This window comes from Schistocerca nitens, chromosome 3 (genome assembly GCF_023898315.1).
Source record: "Schistocerca nitens isolate TAMUIC-IGC-003100 chromosome 3, iqSchNite1.1, whole genome shotgun sequence".
NCBI classification, from domain to species: domain Eukaryota; kingdom Metazoa; phylum Arthropoda; class Insecta; order Orthoptera; family Acrididae; genus Schistocerca; species Schistocerca nitens.
In genome coordinates this window covers 149490390-149510562 of record NC_064616.1, presented here as the reverse complement: position 1 = coordinate 149510562, position 20173 = coordinate 149490390, and the positions used below count along the sequence as shown (strand labels likewise).

At 37.2% G+C, this 20173-nt stretch overlaps 1 protein-coding gene across 1 annotated transcript in view; it reads right to left on the bottom strand.

Moving 5' to 3' along the window:
• Window positions 1-20173, bottom strand: part of LOC126248095 (dnaJ homolog subfamily C member 2) — a 212277-nt gene that overhangs the window by 101494 nt on the left and 90610 nt on the right. Inside the window, exon 4 of the mRNA XM_049948761.1 lies at window positions 1279-1487. Coding sequence (XP_049804718.1) covers window positions 1279-1487 — 209 coding nt within the window. The remainder of the gene's footprint in view (window positions 1-1278; window positions 1488-20173) is intronic.

Sequence of the window (20173 nt, the reverse complement as noted above, 5' to 3'; positions counted from 1 at the left end):
ACACGTTAATATGTTTTGTGTAGAAGCCAGTGAAAAATGTTAACAAAATGAAGGATTGAATGTGGCATGTATGTGAAGTATGAAACACTGAAATTGTGAATAACTAAGTGTGAGCAAGCACAGGAACCACACTGTGTAAACTTGATGAGAGTTGCAACATGGGGGGAAATGACAATTATAAAGCAGCCAGTTTTCATTATCTTAGAAATGTAAAGCTTACTTCAGTCCTTCAGAAAACTACAGATGTGGCTGATTTGTATCTATTTGTTACCTCGGAATGTGTTATTTCACATAAGTTGATCTCTTAACAGGGACTGGTCCAAAGAGGGAGAGTACCCGACTGTGTGAATTGGAATATAAAGATGATTGGCTACTGTGTAATCCGACAGTCAGAGAAAAGCTCTTTCACGCACTTTTACTGTGAGAGAAATTTCATACAAGTTAAGAAGAGTCCATGGTGTAGCAGATAGCTTGAAATCTTTGTTAAAACTGAGTTATAAGTTTATGACAATTCCTAGATGACGACTACAAATTTTTTAAAGAGAATTGAGACTTACTTTCAGAGAATATAAATTGTGTGTGGTGTGCATTCATAGTTGCAAATTTTTGGGGCCCAATAGTGATGATCTACACAGTATTAGAACTTTTGAACTGGCCCCGAGAAAGAGAGAGAGAGAGAGAGAGAGGGTGGGTTGTAAATGTGAAAAGACTAGTAAAAACCATGCTTATTTTTCTTTTTTCACTTCGGGAACTGTGAGTTATGAAGGACTTGGTATCAAAGTGTGCACGAAAAGTGACAACACAGAACACACACACTTTAAAGTAAGTACTTTTCTTCGATCAGTGGTTATAGCCAGACCTGTCAAAATCAACCAACTTTCTGAGCATACGACAATTAAATAAACTCACACACCCTCTTGGTAAGTGTAGTACAGGTAATGTTTTTAAAACTTTTCTTAGCTGAGAATTGTTATTCATAACTTCACAACAGGCCATACTTCTGCAGACCTTGCCAAGGTGAGTACTGTCAATGTTAGTAAAAAAGAAGGCAGAAGATAAACTGCACTGTTGAAAATGCTCAATATGAATTTGTTTAAATGGGACAGAAAAGTCTAACCCCTCTTTCTTCCTGTCATTCAAGTGTATATCAAAGGGAAAAAAAGACCATTACAATTCATGGTATGAGCATACTTGCTATAAATTCATAATATATATGATTAAAATATACACATGACATTACAACAAATGAGAAACTTCTGGTTAATATTTTATCATCACCTTAAAGAAATGCTTCTTTGTATGATCATTTGAAGGTGGTGCAGGATCCGTGAATGCTGGGTCAACTGAATCAAAGGAGCGGCGTTTCTGAGGGTTTCCTAGTATTTCGTAAGCTTTTGTGATGCACGTGAAATAGTCATCATCAGGTCTAACATCCTCTCCTGCTGCTTTCCTCTTGTCTGGGTGGTGGAGCAAGACTTTCATCCGATCTAGTGAGAATGGAACAACAAATTAATAAAAATCTTTATCTCTAATATATATCTAATTAATTCTCAAACTTTTAAGAAAATAATTCAAACATTTAACTATCTTATTGTATTACCAACTCTCTTGATGATACAAGTTAATTACCAACAATGTGACACACAACATGTGAGAGTGATATGATTAAGATACATAAAATGACAGTTAATTAAAAATAATAATGACAGTAAATGGGTATGGGTGTGTGTGTGTGTGTAATCTTATGGGACTTAACTGCTAAGGTCATCAGTCCCTAAGCTTACATACTACGTAACTTAAATTATCCTAAGGACAAACACACACACCCATGCCCGAGGGAGGACTTTAACCTCCGCCGGGATCAGCTGCACAGTCCATGACTGCAGTGCCTTAGATCGCTCGGCTAATCCCGAGCGGCAGTAAATGGAAATATTTTCAAAATATTTTTGTTAAATGCATTCAGATAACCAAGCAATGTGTCTGTCTTCTCAGTCTGTCCTTTACAGTAAAGATCTCACTGACTGCCAAGCCACTGAAACTTCTTGGAAGATCAAAACTTATCTGCCAGGAAGTTTCAAATAAGCACAAACTCTGCTGCAGTTGCCAAGTAATCTATATTTTGACAAATACAGCTTCACAGTTGACAGTGCAGCATGTGAAGCATTGGTAGTCAATTATTCCAAAATGGGATCATAACGGTATTAGGTATACTACTTATTTTATCAGGTTCCATAGTCAAGCTGCAATTGTTTACATTTAAGACAGAAATTATTAAATTACTGCAAAGCAACATGTAAACACTTACAATGGAAATTCTTGAGCTGATGAAAACAAATGTTAAACTAGTAAATGAATTAGTGTCGTATGTTTGTAACAAACTAAAAACAATCACTTACACTTATGAAGATAAACAAACCGCTTACATCGTTTTCTGACGACGACGATGCAAAAAATTAAATACTTAGCAAATTTTTAGACAACAAGCAATATTTGATAATTAGGTTCATAAAATGTTGTGGTTCCTAATTGTGAAGACAATGTGTGTCCTAGGTCCTAGGATTGGAACAAATTAACTCAACACACACATTAAAATATTTTCAGACCAAAGCAGGGTATAAAAGCGAATGCATGTGATTTAAAACCAACTAGAACGATGTCTTAATTCATGTCGGGGCAAATATTATTCGAAACACTAATGCCGAATTTATCAGTGAATCAAGAAACTTTATTTGTTCAGCAGAAAGTGTTCATCCATTAACAAAGCAACAACACAAACAGGAAGTTGGTAAATGAAAAATACATTTGAAAACTAAACAGAGCTATTAAAGAGGGCGGCGCTATAGTATTGGAGCAATATTCATCAACATGAACAAATTTTTAAATGACAATCTGCCACTTGATACTATTTACTTGAAAGGACTATGTTTTGCAACATTAAGTATCATGTATATGGACATCTACAAAACTGTAAACAGCACAGAAACCAATATATCCTGATTTAGAGAGGGGGGGGGGGGGGGCGAGGGGGAATGGTTTGATAGACAGTTCAAAAAAATATCCATTATTCTTCTGCATCAGAACCTTAAATTTTACAGAATAGTTTTGAAACTAGTTTCACATGAGGAATTTCCTGACGAAACAACATGCTTCAAGGCACAGCATCAAAATATTCAAGCAGCACATCATCAGATGTCTTTGCACTTAGAATTATTACAAATCTTGGGCAGGGACATATTTTCATTCAGTAATGGCATATGGAATAATGTTTTGGGATACTTTGTGTTTAAAAAATAAAGTTTTCGTGGCTAAACCCACGATCAACTTGTAGGTATCTGTTTAAGGAAGAGGAGATCAGTGTTTAACGTCCAGTCGACAATAAGGTCACCAGAGACAGAGCACAAGCTTGGATTAAGGAAGGATGGTGAAGGAAATCTGCTGTGCCCTTTCAAAGGAACCATCCCAGCATTTGCCTGAAGCAATTTAGGGAAACCAAGAAAACCTAAATCAGGATGGCCAGATGATGGTTTGACCCGCTGTCCTCCTGAATGCGAGTCCAGTGTGCTAACCACTGCATCACCTCGCTTGGTATCTGTTTAAAGAGTTGGGCATTTTGACTATTGCTTCACAATATATTTATTCCCACATGAAATTTGTTGTAAATAATCCACTGCAGCTCAAATGGAACAATGATGTACACAACTACAACATGAGAAGAATGAATGACATTCTTTACTCCACATTAAGGCCATCTTTAGCACAAAAAAGTGTGCACAATTTTGCAACTAAAATTTTTGATCACTTACTCAGTGGTATGAAACGTCTGACAGACAGCAAAGTAAAATTTGAAAACAAACTGCAAAAGTTTCTACTTGACAACTCCTATTCTGTAGAAGACTGTCTACTACCGAATGTGTAAAAGGTTGAGAGTAGGAATTACTCACTCACATCTGTATAGGCCTATTAAAAAAAAAGACTTATAAATGTTCAGCATGTTGCTACATTTACAAATTAATCTATGATGTTAATATAAAATGACTTGTTATGATTTACTGTGCAAATGATCCATGGAACATGAAACTAACTAAAACTAAACTACAACTACTTAAAAAACAACAAGATACAATAACATTATCAGATCAAAAGTACCTGGTCACCCCTGTGTAACGCAGAACTGACTACTACGTGCCATGAGAAGAGGACCCGTGTGTATAAATTTAGCGCACTCTTGATACTATAGATCTTGGAATATTGAATTCCCTAGCGATTTCTAAAATGGAATGATTCACACATCTAGTTCCAACAACTACTCTGTGTTCAAAGTCTGGTAATGCCAACTGTGCAGCCACAGTTACATCGGAAACATTTTCACATGAATCACCTGAGTACAAATGACTGATCTGCCAATGCACTGTCCTCTTATACTTTGTGTACACGATATTACAGCCATCTGTATGTGTGCATATCGCTGTCTCATGTCTTCTGTTACCTCAGTGTATATCAACACGTTTCACAGCATTGTGTACTGTGAACAGCTCAGAGATCATGAGCGTTGTAACAATATGACAATGTACCCATCGTAAAGCAGCATCTGTGAGGCAATGGTTTGTGGAGAATAACATTCATGAAATGGACTGGCCTGTGCAGTCCCGATCTGAACCCAATGAAACAACTTTGGGATGAGTTAGAACTTCAATTTCACTACAGACCCCAGCAACGATCATCACTATTTACAATGGTTTCGTTTCTTGAGGAAGAATGGGCTACCATTCCTCCATACACATTCAGACACCTTACTGTACGTGTTCCCATCAGAGTTTAAGCCATTATGAAGATGAAGGGTGGACACACCTCACCTCATATTAATGTCCACTAATAGGTGTCCAGATACTTTTGATCAGATAGTGTACAACACATACTAAGTAAGAAGAATGCTGATTTAGGATTTCTTACAAAACAGGGTTTGTCTAATAATTTAATAACTATGCTCTGTCCAGTCTTCTGAAACAAAACAAATGAAGGAGAAAATGTTTAAGACTTGGGAAAATGCAGTACATAAAGCGTTTCCTGAAACATTAACAATGTGAGGAAATCACTCGCCACCTATGTGAGTGGTAGGATACATGAGAGAAGAGAAAAGGGAGGGAGGGAGGGAGGCTGATGGCTGTGAGGGGGAGGCTGAAGGCATACTGGCTAGGAATGTAACACCAGTGAACTTGTATGCAGCAGTCAGGGTGAGCTGTGTATGTCATAGGAAATGGAGGGCTGGCAAGAAGGAGGGGTGGAGGAGGGTGGGGTGGAGGAACAAAACAGAGATAGAGGGAGACTGAGGAGAGGAAAGTGTGATTATAAATTAATGAGGTGAAGTGGAAGGCATCGGGAGAGGTGTTGAGATTGGCATAAGATAGGGGCTAGTAGAGGGTGGGGATCGAAGGCTTCATTGTAATGGTCATTTACATCTACGTAATTATCAGAATCTGGTACTGGGGGGAGGATACAGACGGCATGCGTTGTAAAGCAGACAGTGAAGCTGATCTGGTTGGCTGACATTGAAGTTGATCTGGTTGGGATCGGCAGCACATGCATACATCAGGTGGCCATCTTTGCTCTCTATCACTGTTTGGTAGTGTGCATTCACTCGGGTGGACTGTCGGTTGGTGGTAACAGGTCAAGCCCACACAAGAGAGTGTACAAAAATTATAATAAAATCATCTTGAGGATGAAGCTTTTCTGTCTGTGTGTGCTTGCAAATAAATGTGTGTGTGTGTGTGTGTGTGTGTTGGGGGGGGGGGTGGTCCTTGAACAAACACAATTTTATTTTTTTCTTCTAATTCCCACACATGTTTCGCTGAAGTTTCATCATCAGTTGGGTTTTATTTTCTTTCTATTATACAGAAAAATGCTCTTTACTACTTGTACACATATACAGTTGAGTTTTTAAGACAGTATTTACAAATCTGAAAAACAGACGAAGTTTTGTGTATATACCTTAGCAGCTGAAAATAACCCACTTCGCTGAGGTTTTAGCTTTCTGTCAGTGGTTTTATAAATGTAATAATGGACAAAAAATAGCAGTTAACAACTTTTTTTGTTTGGGAAAGTATCTTACATATGAAGTCTTTACATTAAATTACATTCTTATACACTATATTTGACGTTTGGTTGTGTGGCACATACACATATATATTTCCTACGTGTCCAGCATGTGAAAACGCAACATAGAGCTAACCATGTGAGACACAGGGTTCCTTTAAATTAACTCCACAGTAGTGAAATGTTTGGCCCTGAGCCTTATTGACTGTCATACTATAAGCTAATTTCACAGGAAATTGTAATCTTTTAAAAGAAAATGGCATATGAGTTGAGATCAATGAGATTCTTGGCATGAACACCGATTTTCTTTTTTGTTTACCAGTTAAAATTATTACTTCCATAATATTATGAAGTAGTTGTTTCACACACAATCTTGTGCCATTACATAATTTGGGCAAGTTAATATTTTGTAATAGTATTACTGGAAATCCGATTTTCAGTTTCAACAGATGTAGATGAGTTTAAAAATTCAGTTGGAAAATTGACATACTTTCTTCTTGATCCATTATTATATTTAATGATTTATATATCATTTCTGCTCCTGGAATCATCTTCCGTATTTGCTAATTATTTGTTGCACTAAGTCATTCTTTGGTTTTAAAATTGTTCACTCACACAACAAGTCTTTCTTTAAGTAGTTCATTTCTATCGAGGGATACACTTTATCAGAAAGTTGTTCCTAAGCTTCTACCACACTGCATAATTCTTGTGTTAAAATAAGCTTACCAGAGTACGGATCAAGTGGGTAAATACCATTTCCAATTTTCAATAAATTTTTGGCAAATATATGAGTTTTTGGAGTGCCTGTCATTATTGCACACACATTTTCTTTCAATGATAACTTTTCAACCTTATCTCAAAATATTAATCTCTTTAAACTTGTCTTTATTTCACCTGCTGGTGTTGATTTTGGAATTACCAGCAATGTTTTCCAAAAGTCTCCTGATAATAGCAGTAAAACTGCTCCCACTAATGTGTTGTTTTCTGAAGATCCTGTGATGTTATGTGGAGTGCTTCAAGACTTTTTTTATGAGCCACTGTACATTTCTCCCATATAATCATTTTGCACTGAGTTAAAAGTTTACCACGCGCCGAAGATCTCGTTATATCACTGACTGGAAAAACTATGCAGAGATTACACCATGCAATTTCGGTGAGCAGCGCCGAGTCTTAATTATGTTAGCATTACAATTTTTGCCACCCATTAACACCCACCACGACCAAAACACCATAGTGCACAATGTGAGACTTAAGGCTATTCCCACGTATAAACGACATTGGTCTGCAGTTAATAGTTTTTGCTACAAAGTGAAATAAATGGACAGATGTTGCATTTTTTATATATATTACCACTTGCTGTGGTTTTCCTGCTTTTTTACTTTTACTGTGGTTATGTCTAACATTAATTCATTTATGTGGAAGTGCGCACGTGTGTGTGTGTGTGTGTGTGTGTGTGTGTGTGTGTGTACAGAAGATAACATTGTGTTTTTCTCAAGGCAGACCCTGTCCAAAAACAAATCTATCTATAACCAAATGTGGACAGACGAGCTTCAACCTCAAGATGATTATTTCAACACCCTGCCGGGCATCTCTGATCAAGCTCCACAACATGCTCCATAACACCCCAGAAAATGACATCAAACTATGCTAAACATAAAAACAAAATCTGCTTTTCACATAATTTAATACATAATTATATATACATATGTCATTTTAAACACTATCACCTGCAGCTCAACAGGCGCGGCACAGAGCCAAAACTGGCTGGCTGAAACAAGAAATTAGATGCTTACATATAAAGAAGCAGGAACTCAATGCTGGGCTATTCAAAATTAATCTGGAATTAGAACATCACATGAAACTCAGTGAAATATTTAATGACATCATGAATACAGTCACATAAAACACAGAAACACCAATAAAAATAAAATGGGGGAAAAAAGAACAACAAAAACTAAACACATTTTGAAACAAAAAATATCATTATACATAAAAACAGAAGGCAAACAAATGAGACGTTCTACAGGTGCCTGGTCAACTTTACTGTTATACAACTAACCAAGAAATAAACTTACTACAAAAAGGACCCAAACACGACATCAACACAAATATTACACACAAGATAGTGGAGAATCTTGTCACAGAAAGTGAATAAATAATAAAAAGACAAGGAAGAAACAATAACTCAAAATTTAATGCAGGTCTGACAAGAGAGTTAGCTGCAGAAGAAATTAGATGCTTAATAAAGGAAAACAAAAATAACTTATGGACTGGAACAAAAAGTGAGGAAGAACTAACTTACAAACAACGGGGCTCTCTTCACAAGATCAGACAAGGACAACACCATGATAGTAACAAAATAGGAGGAATACAAAAATAAAACTTTAAAATTTCTAGAAGACAACAACATAATAAAGCTAACCAGTGGATCAACACAAATAGAGACACACGTCAACAAACATCTCACACATATTCACAAAACAGAAAGTGAAATGGCTACAACAAAAGAACCCCAAGGCACCCACATTGAACAGGCTACTAAAGCTCCATAAGCATGATATTTGAGTACACGCAGTTCTAAATTTCAGAAGTGCACTCACATATCACTTAGCCGGTGAAATACACACATACTTAAAAAAAAAAAAAAACATTATGTATACACAAACAACAGAAGCATACACAACACCGAAGAGCTGATACAAAAAATCAAAGACATCAATATACCCACAACAGCCATACTCACATCATTCGACATCACATCCAGGTACACGAATATCCCCACCACTGAAACCATTAACATCATCAAACAACAATTAGAACAGAAAGACATCCCCAAACCCCACATAAAATAAATAGCTTGCATTCTAAAACTAATCACAGAGCAAAACTATCATTTGAGAACCAGTTCCATTCACAACAAGATGGGCTTTCTAATGGGTCACCAGTGGACTCATACCCAATATCTCTCACAATTATGCTGAAAACAAAATATTTGAAACAATAGTAAGGGGTCACTCTATGTCCAATGACCCAATAATTGTAGGATTTGTAACCCTCCATCACAGTTTTTCATGAAACTTACTATATTTTCTTATACCTATGACATAAGAACTCCTAGAATTTTTTTTTGGTCTCAGACTAAAACTTTTTTATATTGAATTTTCAATATGGTCCCAATCAGATAATTTGGCTCTGAGAGAATGTCTATGCAAATTGGTATTTATCTATGGAAATACTCATAATTCAGGTGTATATGAAGCTTTTGATTTGGATTTTTTTCAGAAGTTAAAAGAGATATATATAGTAAACAATAATGCATTTACTTAAGCAGTAAAGTTACAAAGAATATTTAAAAAAATATTAATGTATGTCACTTTCCAATTTCTGGAAACATTAGAAGGATGCTGAAAAACAATTATATCACATTTTATCAATCTGCGGGGAACTTAGGTTTGGCCTTAAAAAATTCCTAAGGTTGTAATCTTTCTAATAACATAAATATATTAATGGGTTTTCTGTGAATGAACACACAAATAAACCAGAAATTAAAAAAAAACTTTTTCTGTGATGAAAAAAAGGTCATTCCAAGAATAAGTTCAGCCAGGTGTGACACCCAGTGCCTTGGACGCAGGGGTCTCAAATTAATATATTTAAACATCAATTCTTCTAGGCAGACAGATTAATCTTAAGTGTGAAAAATTTACTTCATTTTATTAATTAAGTGATTTTTGAAAGAATATAATCTATTACATTTATCTGTCAGCTAACCACAATCTCACAGTGATAAAGTGTATTGTATGTTTGCAGTAGTTTGCTTAAAACCTGTACTTAAATGAAAACATTTTAACGATCACTGTCATGTATTGCTGAACATCACAGACATGCAACAATCAGTCCATTTGGCCCCAGTTGTTATTTGTCTTTCTGTGAGATGTGTCACATTTCTTTGTGGTGGAGCCATTTATCATTCTGTTTGTAATGTAGTGTGTTTTAAACTGAACTAATGCTCAGTTACTTACAATGGGAAATATGAATTTATGCAGTGTTGGAAAATTACTTATGACACCATATCATTTGATGACCTACATCTCAGCAAAAACTCTTAAAAATTTTCAGAGCTGAGTGAAGAAAAAGTAGTGTTATGGTCCAATATAAACTTTCCACACGTTCAAGAAAGAACTGTATGTGGACATCATGGTTACAACTACTTTACTGTTTTTGAAAGCTATCAAAGAACGCACATGCAGACAGTTAAAAAATCCTTGAGGCCAGTAAGTCTGTCTTTGTCTAAATCATTAAGTGCTAGGAGAATCGACGTCAAACCAGGCAAAAAACTTTGTACAACATGTCATAAGATTAGTGAATAAAAAACAGAAATCAGTGATGGAAATGAAAGCGATGCCAGACCCGGAGGTGACATTTCATGAGTCAGTGTTAAAAAGTCAAAGTATCAAGAATACAAATAAACCTTCAGATTGTCTGGGGGGCTCTCCCTTAAAACTTCATTCCTTTCCAAATCACAGCATTGCCTCATATAGCAAATGGAAGCTACAAAAAGTTGTTTTGTATTGTTTTAGGGTGCAAAAACAACTAGGGTCATATGTGCCCAAGTCAGAACCATAGAACATGAAGAGATAAAAAGAAGTTAAGAAAGACTACTCATTAAGCCCAATTGACAGAAGGAAAGGCAGTTAAAAACAAGGACTTGGAGAAAGGACCACACAATATGACATAGAGAAACAGAGGTCCAGAACTAAAGACTAAATGTGCTTTGCCATATTGCTATGATGGTTAAAAAGTAAGACGTGGTCGACAGCCCGCACGTCGTTCGCTAAAACGACCGGCACTCAGAGGGCAAACACAAATAAGAACGTAAATGTTTAAGAAAAGGGAATTCCATCAACAGATGGCAAACCGTCAGAGACTGAGGGCAATGAGCATAATTGTGGGGGAGTACCACTTAACAAGTGGCAATGGCTAAAAAGACAGTTCCCAATACTCAACCTAGTTAAAATGATCTCCTCATGGCGAGAGGGCTGAGGGGAGGTAATTGAAGCTGATGGGAGAGGCTTAATGCCCCAGAGCTTGTTCCCATAAAGGGGACACCACCTGCTGACATACAGCAACACAGAGTTCATCGGAAGGGGTACAAGAATTAGTGGGCCGAGGTACAAGGACGACAGCCTTAGCAGCAGTGTCAGCAACCTCGTTTCCCATCAGAGCTAGAAAAAGAAAGAAGAAAATGTGTACCAGACATTGGATTGCAGTTTGAAGTTGAAATTTCTGACAACAGAGAGGATAAAGTGGATAACGAAATTGTTAAGAAAGCCATAGATTTTGATGCCATGATATTGTTAACGAAAGAATAAGTGGCTAGTGTAAGGAGCTCTGAAAATATTCAAGTTTTGACTTAAGCTCCTCTTCCTTGGTCAAAACAAAAAATAGTGTCAGAATTCAATGTTAGTGAGTATGTAGTTTGACAGCCAAAGAAACTGAAAAGAGATATGTGTATTTTATCAATTTCTAATCCAAAATAAAGTAAAATGATCACTGATGAAGTCGTAAAGTTTGTCACTGATTTTTACCGAAATGATGAATATACTTTAATGTTACCTTGAGCAAAAGACAAAGTTAGCATTCAGAAGACCATGTATATGCAAAAAATACTTATCACTGTAACCTAATGGAACTACATCATTGTTTTAAATTGGAGAATCCAAACATTAACATTGGTTTTTACAAATTTTGTTTGCAAAACCAAAGTGGTATATTTTCACTTGTGCTGCAGGCACTCATTCAGTGTGTGTCTGTGGTATCCACCAAAATGTAAAATGCTTCTGGATGTGGAAACATTCAAGAACCATATAAAGAACTTACAAAATTTCTTGTATGTGACTCAGAAAACTATGACTGCATGCTTCATCACTGTGATGATTGCCCCAGTGATGACAAATTGTTAGAATTTCTGAAAGAAAAATTATCTTACAAAGATGTTGATGATTAACACCCAGGGATTAACACACACCATCACACAGAATTGGTAAAGCAATCTGCAACTGTTGATGAATACACTGATTTGTTGGTAACAAAATTATGGGTGTGTGTGTCTGTCAGGCAAGGGCCCTGAAAAAATTCTAAAGAAAATCTAACCCCAGAAAAAGCAATTCTGTTAATGGACTTTGCTGAAAATCCATCCCATTTTTGTTTATGCAACAAATGAGGAAAATAAATTTATGATAGCGAACCATGGTTTTATAACCGATACTATGGATCACAATGTAGGATTTGCTGCTCAGAAAGAAATGGTTAAACGGTTGGTTGAACACTACTCACGAGTCAAAGAACTGCATTATTTCACTGATTGATGTGCTGCTCAGTACAAAAATAGAAAAAGCTTTAAAAACTTGTGTGAACACAAATTATTTTTCTCTAGATGCTGAACATTCCTTTTTTGCTACTAGCCATGGTAAATCTGTGTATGATGGATTGGGAGGAACTGTACAACACCTATTGTGAAAGCTAGTCTTCAGCTAGAGGATGCTGTCCAAATAACAACTACATCTGGTATTTATAATTTCTGCAAGGCTCATATTGACAATTTTTTTCTATTTCTTAGAGAAACTCAATGCATATTTCCTACAAGAATTTCCCAAAGAAGAAAAAGAAGAGAATTTTGACAACACGGACAATACCTGATACAAGGAATTTTCACAATTACAAACCAGTTTCCTGTGATTCATTAGAAATTAGGAAAGAAACTTGTTCTGAAAAGCTTTACTTGATGTTCTCGTTGAATAAAAATGCCCCGCAATGGGCAGGTACCCGTCCTCAACAACACTTTATGTGCCAGCTGTATATGATGCCAGGTAGTACTTTGCCTTCGTCAAGAATGTATCTGATGGAGAAGGAGATGCTGAACTACTTTTTCTCCACCAACCTGGACCATCAGTGTCATTCTTTTGGCCTCAGAAGGCAGACTTTTGTTTTGTGCCTTTGGAAAACATATTATGTATAGTTGGTGTACCCGAATCAAGTACATTAGGAAGAAGTACATAAGGAATGAAAATGATATGAACTTAATGGAATCTAATTTCTCACAGTGGATTCAAAACGGAAAAGCTATTAAAACATTCACTTTAGAACTTCAAGGATCTTCCCTGCTTAACATGTACATTTTAAACGTAAACATTAGTCTGCATAGGTTAGTTGTCATTTAAATATGCTCACTTGTACCCATAAATAAAGTTAATATTAGTAATGAAAATATTTCCATTAATATTATAACTTTTGACTCTGTACTTTTATTATTTTAACAAAACATGTGGCTTGTACTGAAGCTTAGAAGTCAACATAATATGAAAAGACCTTCTGAACAATGTTTCAAATACTTTAATGCATTAATGAAAATTCAATGTCTCTCCAAAACCATGCTTTTTTTTTGTTTTTAACCACATCACATATAAAAAAAACTGGCCTGATAACAACTCTGTCTAAAAGTATTTTGAATATTTAAGAAATTATTGTTTGGGCCATAACAGTTTAAGCTGATTTCCAATACATACAGATTCTTTTTCTGGTATCTGGAATAATATGATGATGATTTATTGAAAATTAGCTAAGTTCTGATTTTTCTTCTAAAGTAATGCAATCCTATGGAAAGCTTCAGATATACTGTAAGCTTCTTGAAAACTTTACCATATTTACTACATGAGATACATGGAAGAAATTTTACACTGGTTATTACCATGGCAAAAGTAACAAGTAAAAAAACATTCTTGAAAATCTGAGGCAGTGGGCATCAGGTGCAGAAGAACTTATTGGGAATGACCAATTATTCAACACAATAAAAAGTTTTTTGATTTCAGATTTATTTATGTGCCCATTCACTGAAAATCCATTAACGTTTTTATTTTATTAGAAAGCCTATAACCTTGGGAATTATTTAAGACCAATCCTAGATACTCAGCAGGTTGGAGACTCGCAATATAAGTGTTTCACAACATCCTTCTAATTTTTCTACAAATTTGAAAGTGACTTACATTAATATTTTTTGTGATTTGCTTTGTAATTTTACTGCTGAAATAACTGCATTCTTGTTAACAATGTGCCTCTCCTAACTTCTGGAGGGGAGAAGAAGAAAAAAAAAAAAAGTTCCAAATCAATAGCTTCATAGGCACTTGAATTCTAAGTACTCCTGTTCCACTCAGCAAGTACATTCTTGCAGAGCCAAATTATCAGAACATCGCTACATTGAGAAATCAATACAAAAACGTTTAAGTCTGAGACCAAAATGAATTTCCAGGAGTTCGTATGTTATAAGAATAAGCAAATGAACAAAGTTGCACGATAATCTGAGATGATGAATGACATGCCCTGGGTGATTTGAAATGGAATGACCCTAAGACCCAAACAATACAAGGTAGTATATTGGCACCACTATGTAGATGACATCATATGCCTTCTAGATGAAACATCCAGTTGCATCCAACAACTCCAAAATGACATAAACATAGTTTACCCAAAAATAAAATTCACTATAGAAGCAGAAAATGACAAATGTTATATTTCCTTGACCTCACAATACACAGAAATAACAACCAACACCAATTCTCCATATTCTGGAAAGTCACCAGCCACACAAAAATATTCCAATCATCCAATTGCACACAAACTAGCATTTCCAATATATGCTGCACAGACGGAACAGAACTACACTCAGTAAAGATGACTATAAAAATGAATTACAGACAATCAAACAAATAGCTGAAGAGAATGGATATGACACAAAAATTATACAGAAACTGAATCATAAAACTAAATCAAAAATAAAGAGGACGCCTACCACACAAAAACAAACTGCTCTTCATCAACTTACACACACAAAACATACAGCACAGAAACATTCAAACATAAACACATAGAACACACCCAAACACAGATGAACAAGGAGCACCCATAACAACAAGCAAATGGTACACACACACACTCACAACAACAAAGCAGCCCACAGAATAGCTAAAAATAGCCTACAGAATAGGTAACTCAATACAGAGAAAGCTAAGGGCAACCAGTACCAACACAGGGAAACACAACACATGTGGTATTTACCATCTGACATATCAGGACTGCAAATCAATTCACATACGACAGACAAACAGAAACTTTAACACAGAACAGTTTTAAAAAATAACAGCTGTCATTTTACATTTACTGAACACCTTATGGACATGAAACACAGCCCAACAAGAAAAAAACTAGTAAATACAAAAAGCCATAGTCGAAGGACACCAAATAATAAATGAATATACAGCTCTCTACAATGGAATTCTGTTCTCAATGAACTATCAGATAGCAACAACCCATAAACAGGTCCCCCATACGTATGCGCACAAACACACACACACACACACACACACACACACACACACACACACACACAGATTCAAAATGCCCACCCACAACAAATTCAACTGATCAAATGTCTGTCTTCTTGTTTTCGTAGTTTACAGACACTGACAGTGAAAGTTACATAGTGTAGTTTTCACAGTGAAGATAATGGGGAAAACTGAAAAAAATAAGTGAAACATATTGCAAACACACACACACACACACACACACACACACACACACACACACACACACACACACAATCTTCCACATACAATTAATTAATGTTAGGACTTATCACAAACAGACCTTCAGCAAAAACAAATCTAGTTTTAATAGAGTAGGTACATGACTTGACTACTTTCACAGGTGGTCCTTCATCTGATGGGGTAGGATATGTCTGTGAAAGGACTGAAATAGGATGTGCTGTGTAGGTGCAAAAATGGTTACGAATGGGTCTTCCACAGGGATATGACCCACTGGGCATGGGATGGGGGTAGATGTGGCACAAAAATGGATCAGGATATTTTGTGGTCACTAAAACACCATTTTGGGCAAGGTGGGACAAATTGAGAGACAGAAGTTCCTCATTTCTGGGCATTACAGTAAAACAGTTGAAGCCTTGGCAAAGGATATGGTCAAAGTATGGCAGATAGTGGGAAGGAAATCAGTTATGCCCGATGATGATGATGATGATTGGTTTGTGGGGCGCTCAACGGTGCGGTAATCAGAGCCCGCGCACAGTCCAATTTTTTTCACACAGCCCAATAAAATTCACACAGCCCAATTTTTTTCACACAGCCCAATCTGGCCACTGTCATGAATGATGACAATGATGATGATGAAATGATGAGGGCAACACAAACACCCAGTCCTCGGGCAGAGAAAGTCCCAAGCCCAGCTGGAAATTGAACCCAGGACCCCGTGATCCAGAGGCAGCAACGCTAACCACTAGACCACAAGCTGCGGATGAGGTGTTTGTGAAAGGAGAGGTAGTGTTCAGACAATTTTTAATTGTTAGAGCAATGAGGGGCATTTCATGGTTTAGGTAACATTCACAGAAAAGGATGTAGGACTAGACTTAAGTTAACAACAGATTTTTTTTTATTTTTTTTTTATTTTTTTTTATGGTGCAGAGAGATGGTGCCCAGGGATCCATTAGGAATGGAATGTAGCTACAAGGAGAGAGAAAAAAAAAGAATGCAAATTTTCGGGAGTGATAATGAGGTGCAAACAATGCGCAAGATATACCAGAGAGAAATCTGGGGCTGTGCATAAGGAAAAACAATGTGAAATAAACATGGTAAATAGAAAAATAAACTCATGAGACAGATGTTAAGGCTCTGTGGTAAACAATATGAGATACAAATGAATAAAATACATAACAAAATTACACTGTGGGTTGTAGGATGATTCCGTAGGATGAAAACATTTTGGTTCATGCCAGCTACTGTTGCACATTTAAAAGAGTTGGACTCTATGTGACATTGGTTCATGCATATCGCATGAGATAATGATGTACACAGTGTGGTACAGGAGTGGATCAATCGAGGGATGAAATGAAGTGAGCTGATAATCAAAAAGTGTTAAACAGAGGTCCAGTGGTTTGAGGGATAGCTGGGATATATGCACTACAGTCAAAGAAGCCATGATTGATAATACAGAGTGCCCCAAAAGTATACATAAGCCTGCTAGTATGAGACATTATCTAGAATTATCTAGCAAGTTTGTCAAACAGCATCTAAACAAGACTTGAATATATATACTAAAGAAATCGCGCAACAAAGGTAGTGAACTCAAACAACATAGTGAATCAGTATGGAATTGTGTAAATGAGAGAGCCGGCAGAAAATCGAAGCCTAGCATTAGCAACAGTGAACTGAGGAATTTAAGAGTGTGCCAGTACCACTTTTAATAACAGTTATATCAATTCAAATATCTTATGTATGGGCTATGATCTTGGTAATGACGAGCTTATCAGGCACAACAATCTGTGTATATACATCAAACAGATACAACTGAAATAGACAAAATCAAGCATGAAATGCAGAATAGTGTCAACCGGATAAGATGAAATTTCCTCCCTTATTTTAAATTGGTACAAACAATTATTCTCATTCTAATCTACCTGTTTAGTGAGGTTTTCTTTCTCATTTGATTCTAAGGAAGCTATTTTCGGAGATGGAGCAGGGATCTGCACCTTATTGTCTTACATCACAGCATGATAATGAACTGGTTTTCTTTTCGCTATTTTCCATATTTATTGTGATACTTGGACATCAAGTAAACCACCATACTTATTTTGAAAAGTTTGCAATGAAAAATGTAGTTGCTAGCCATTTTTTCATTAGTGCATTTTATGTCATACAGTACCATATACGAAATGTACCTAAAATATCAAAAATTTTTTAGTAAGGGAAGGAGAGCCATAACTCTTTCTTGTCTGAAGTAAATAAGTGATGAGGCTGGCAACAATGCACCATATGCAAAGCTATTACTGCCTGCTGTGTGGAACTGCCACCTGTTTCTCCTAAAAGTAGAAAGTTTCTGGACTCATTTAGCAGAATTCATGAAATCTGTGTTCACATTGAGATGTCACAAGGAACCACAGCTGAACTAGGTTTGATATTTACAGCATTGCACATTTTTGTTTTCAGTTATATGAGTTTTAAATAATGATAAGGCACAATAAAGTCCTCTTCAGAGCAGCTCATTATTGCAACTGAGGCAGAAACGTGATTCATGCTGTCCCGTTGTCATACTGCTGCAGCAGAAACACAAGTGTCACATGGGTAAGCATTGCATCGTGCAACCTTTACTGCAACGTGTTGTACCATGTATCGTGTGTGCGTGTGTGTGTGTGTGTGTGTGTGTGTGTGTGTGTGTGTGTGTAGCTTAAAGCCGCTCAACACTGAGGTCATCAGAGCCTTTATGCATATTAAAAGAAATGACTATGGAGAAAATGACTAAAATTGTTGTTACAAAGTAAAGAGGAAGTATATAAAATGACAAGTATGCACTCACTGCCACCGCACTTGCATTCACACACACAATCATTCATCCCATACGCCTTAACACAATGGACAAAGGGTGAAAGGTGCTGTACATGGGATTAAAACAGAAGTAACACCACAAAGGAGCTAAAAGGAAGGCACAGGGAAATGTGACTGGCTGACCACTTACAAAAACGTGAGTGAGCCGGTCACCCTGTTAACACATTAAGACCATCTCCCTAAAATATATGGAAACAAGTTAGGCAGATCACAAAACCAGAAAACTCTAACCACATTCGTTTTAAAATCACTTAAAATAGAGGGCAGGTCTGCCAGCACATCTACCACTGCCCTCTGGTCAAAAAATAAAACAGTCTAGTAAAATGTGGCACACAGTGATCGGTACGCCACAAGCAGCGCACATTTGAGGGTTATAGTGCTGGAGAAAGAAGCCATGTGTCAAAGGGCTGTGGCCTATGTGAAGATGAGTAAGGAGGACCTTATCCAATTGACATGGCTGGAAGCAGGTACGCCATGACCACATTGTGGGATTTACAAGACTGAGCTTATTGCCTGTCACTTCCAGCCACTCATTCACCCACTGACACAAGACACTGTACCTCAACAGCGAGCCTATAGCATGCAGGGGTATGGCGCACTGAAATAACTAAGGGCCATGACATTTCTTGGCTGCTACAACCTCCATATAATTACCCACAACAACCATGTGTCCCGGTACCCAGCAGAAAGACCCTGCCTTCCCCAGCCATTGTAGCTGCAGCATGGCCTCCTGGATAGTCTGGACTACTTTATCTGCTGGGTACAAGCACTTTACAGAGTGAAGGGAACTCAAAGAATCGGAACAGACAAGGAATTTAGCACCTGAAGAACATATCATCTGCTCCAGTGCCAGCAAGAGTGCATATAATTCCATGGTGAAGCCAGTAAAGTCTCAAGGCAGTTGGACCAACAGAGACCCTTGCTTGGAATCATCCAGGAAGACAGCTACACTATGTGATCAAAAGTATCAGGACAACTGGCTGAAAATTACTCACAAGTTTGTGCACCCTCCATCGGTAATGTTGGAATTCAATAAGGTGTTGGCCCACCCTTAGCCTTGATAATGGCTTCCACTCTCACAGGCATATTTTCAGTCAGGTGCCAGAAGGTTTCTCACAGAATGGCAGCCTATTCTTCACGGAGTGCTGCACTGAGGAGAGGTATCGATGTCAGTCTGTGAGGCCTGGCACGAAGTCGGTAGTCCAAAACATCCTAAAGGTGTTCTATAGGATTCAGGTCAGGACTCTGTGCAGGCCAGTCCATTACAGGAATGTTGTTATCGTGTAACCACTCCACCACAGGCCGTGCATTATGAACCGGTGCCCGATCAAGTTGAAAGATGCAATCGTCATCCCAGAATTGATCTTCAACAGCGGGAAGCAAGAAGGTGCTTAAAACATCAATGTAGGCCTGTGGTTGCCAGACAAAGCAACAAGAGGTGCAATGCCCCTCCACGAAAAACACGACCATAACACCACCGCCTCCGAATTTTACTGTTGGCACTACACACGTAGCAGATGACGTTCACCGGGCGTTCGCCACACCAACACCCTACCATCGGATTGCCACATTATGTACCGTGATTCATCACTCCACACAACATTTTTCCACTGTTCAATTGTCAAATGTTTACACTCCTTACA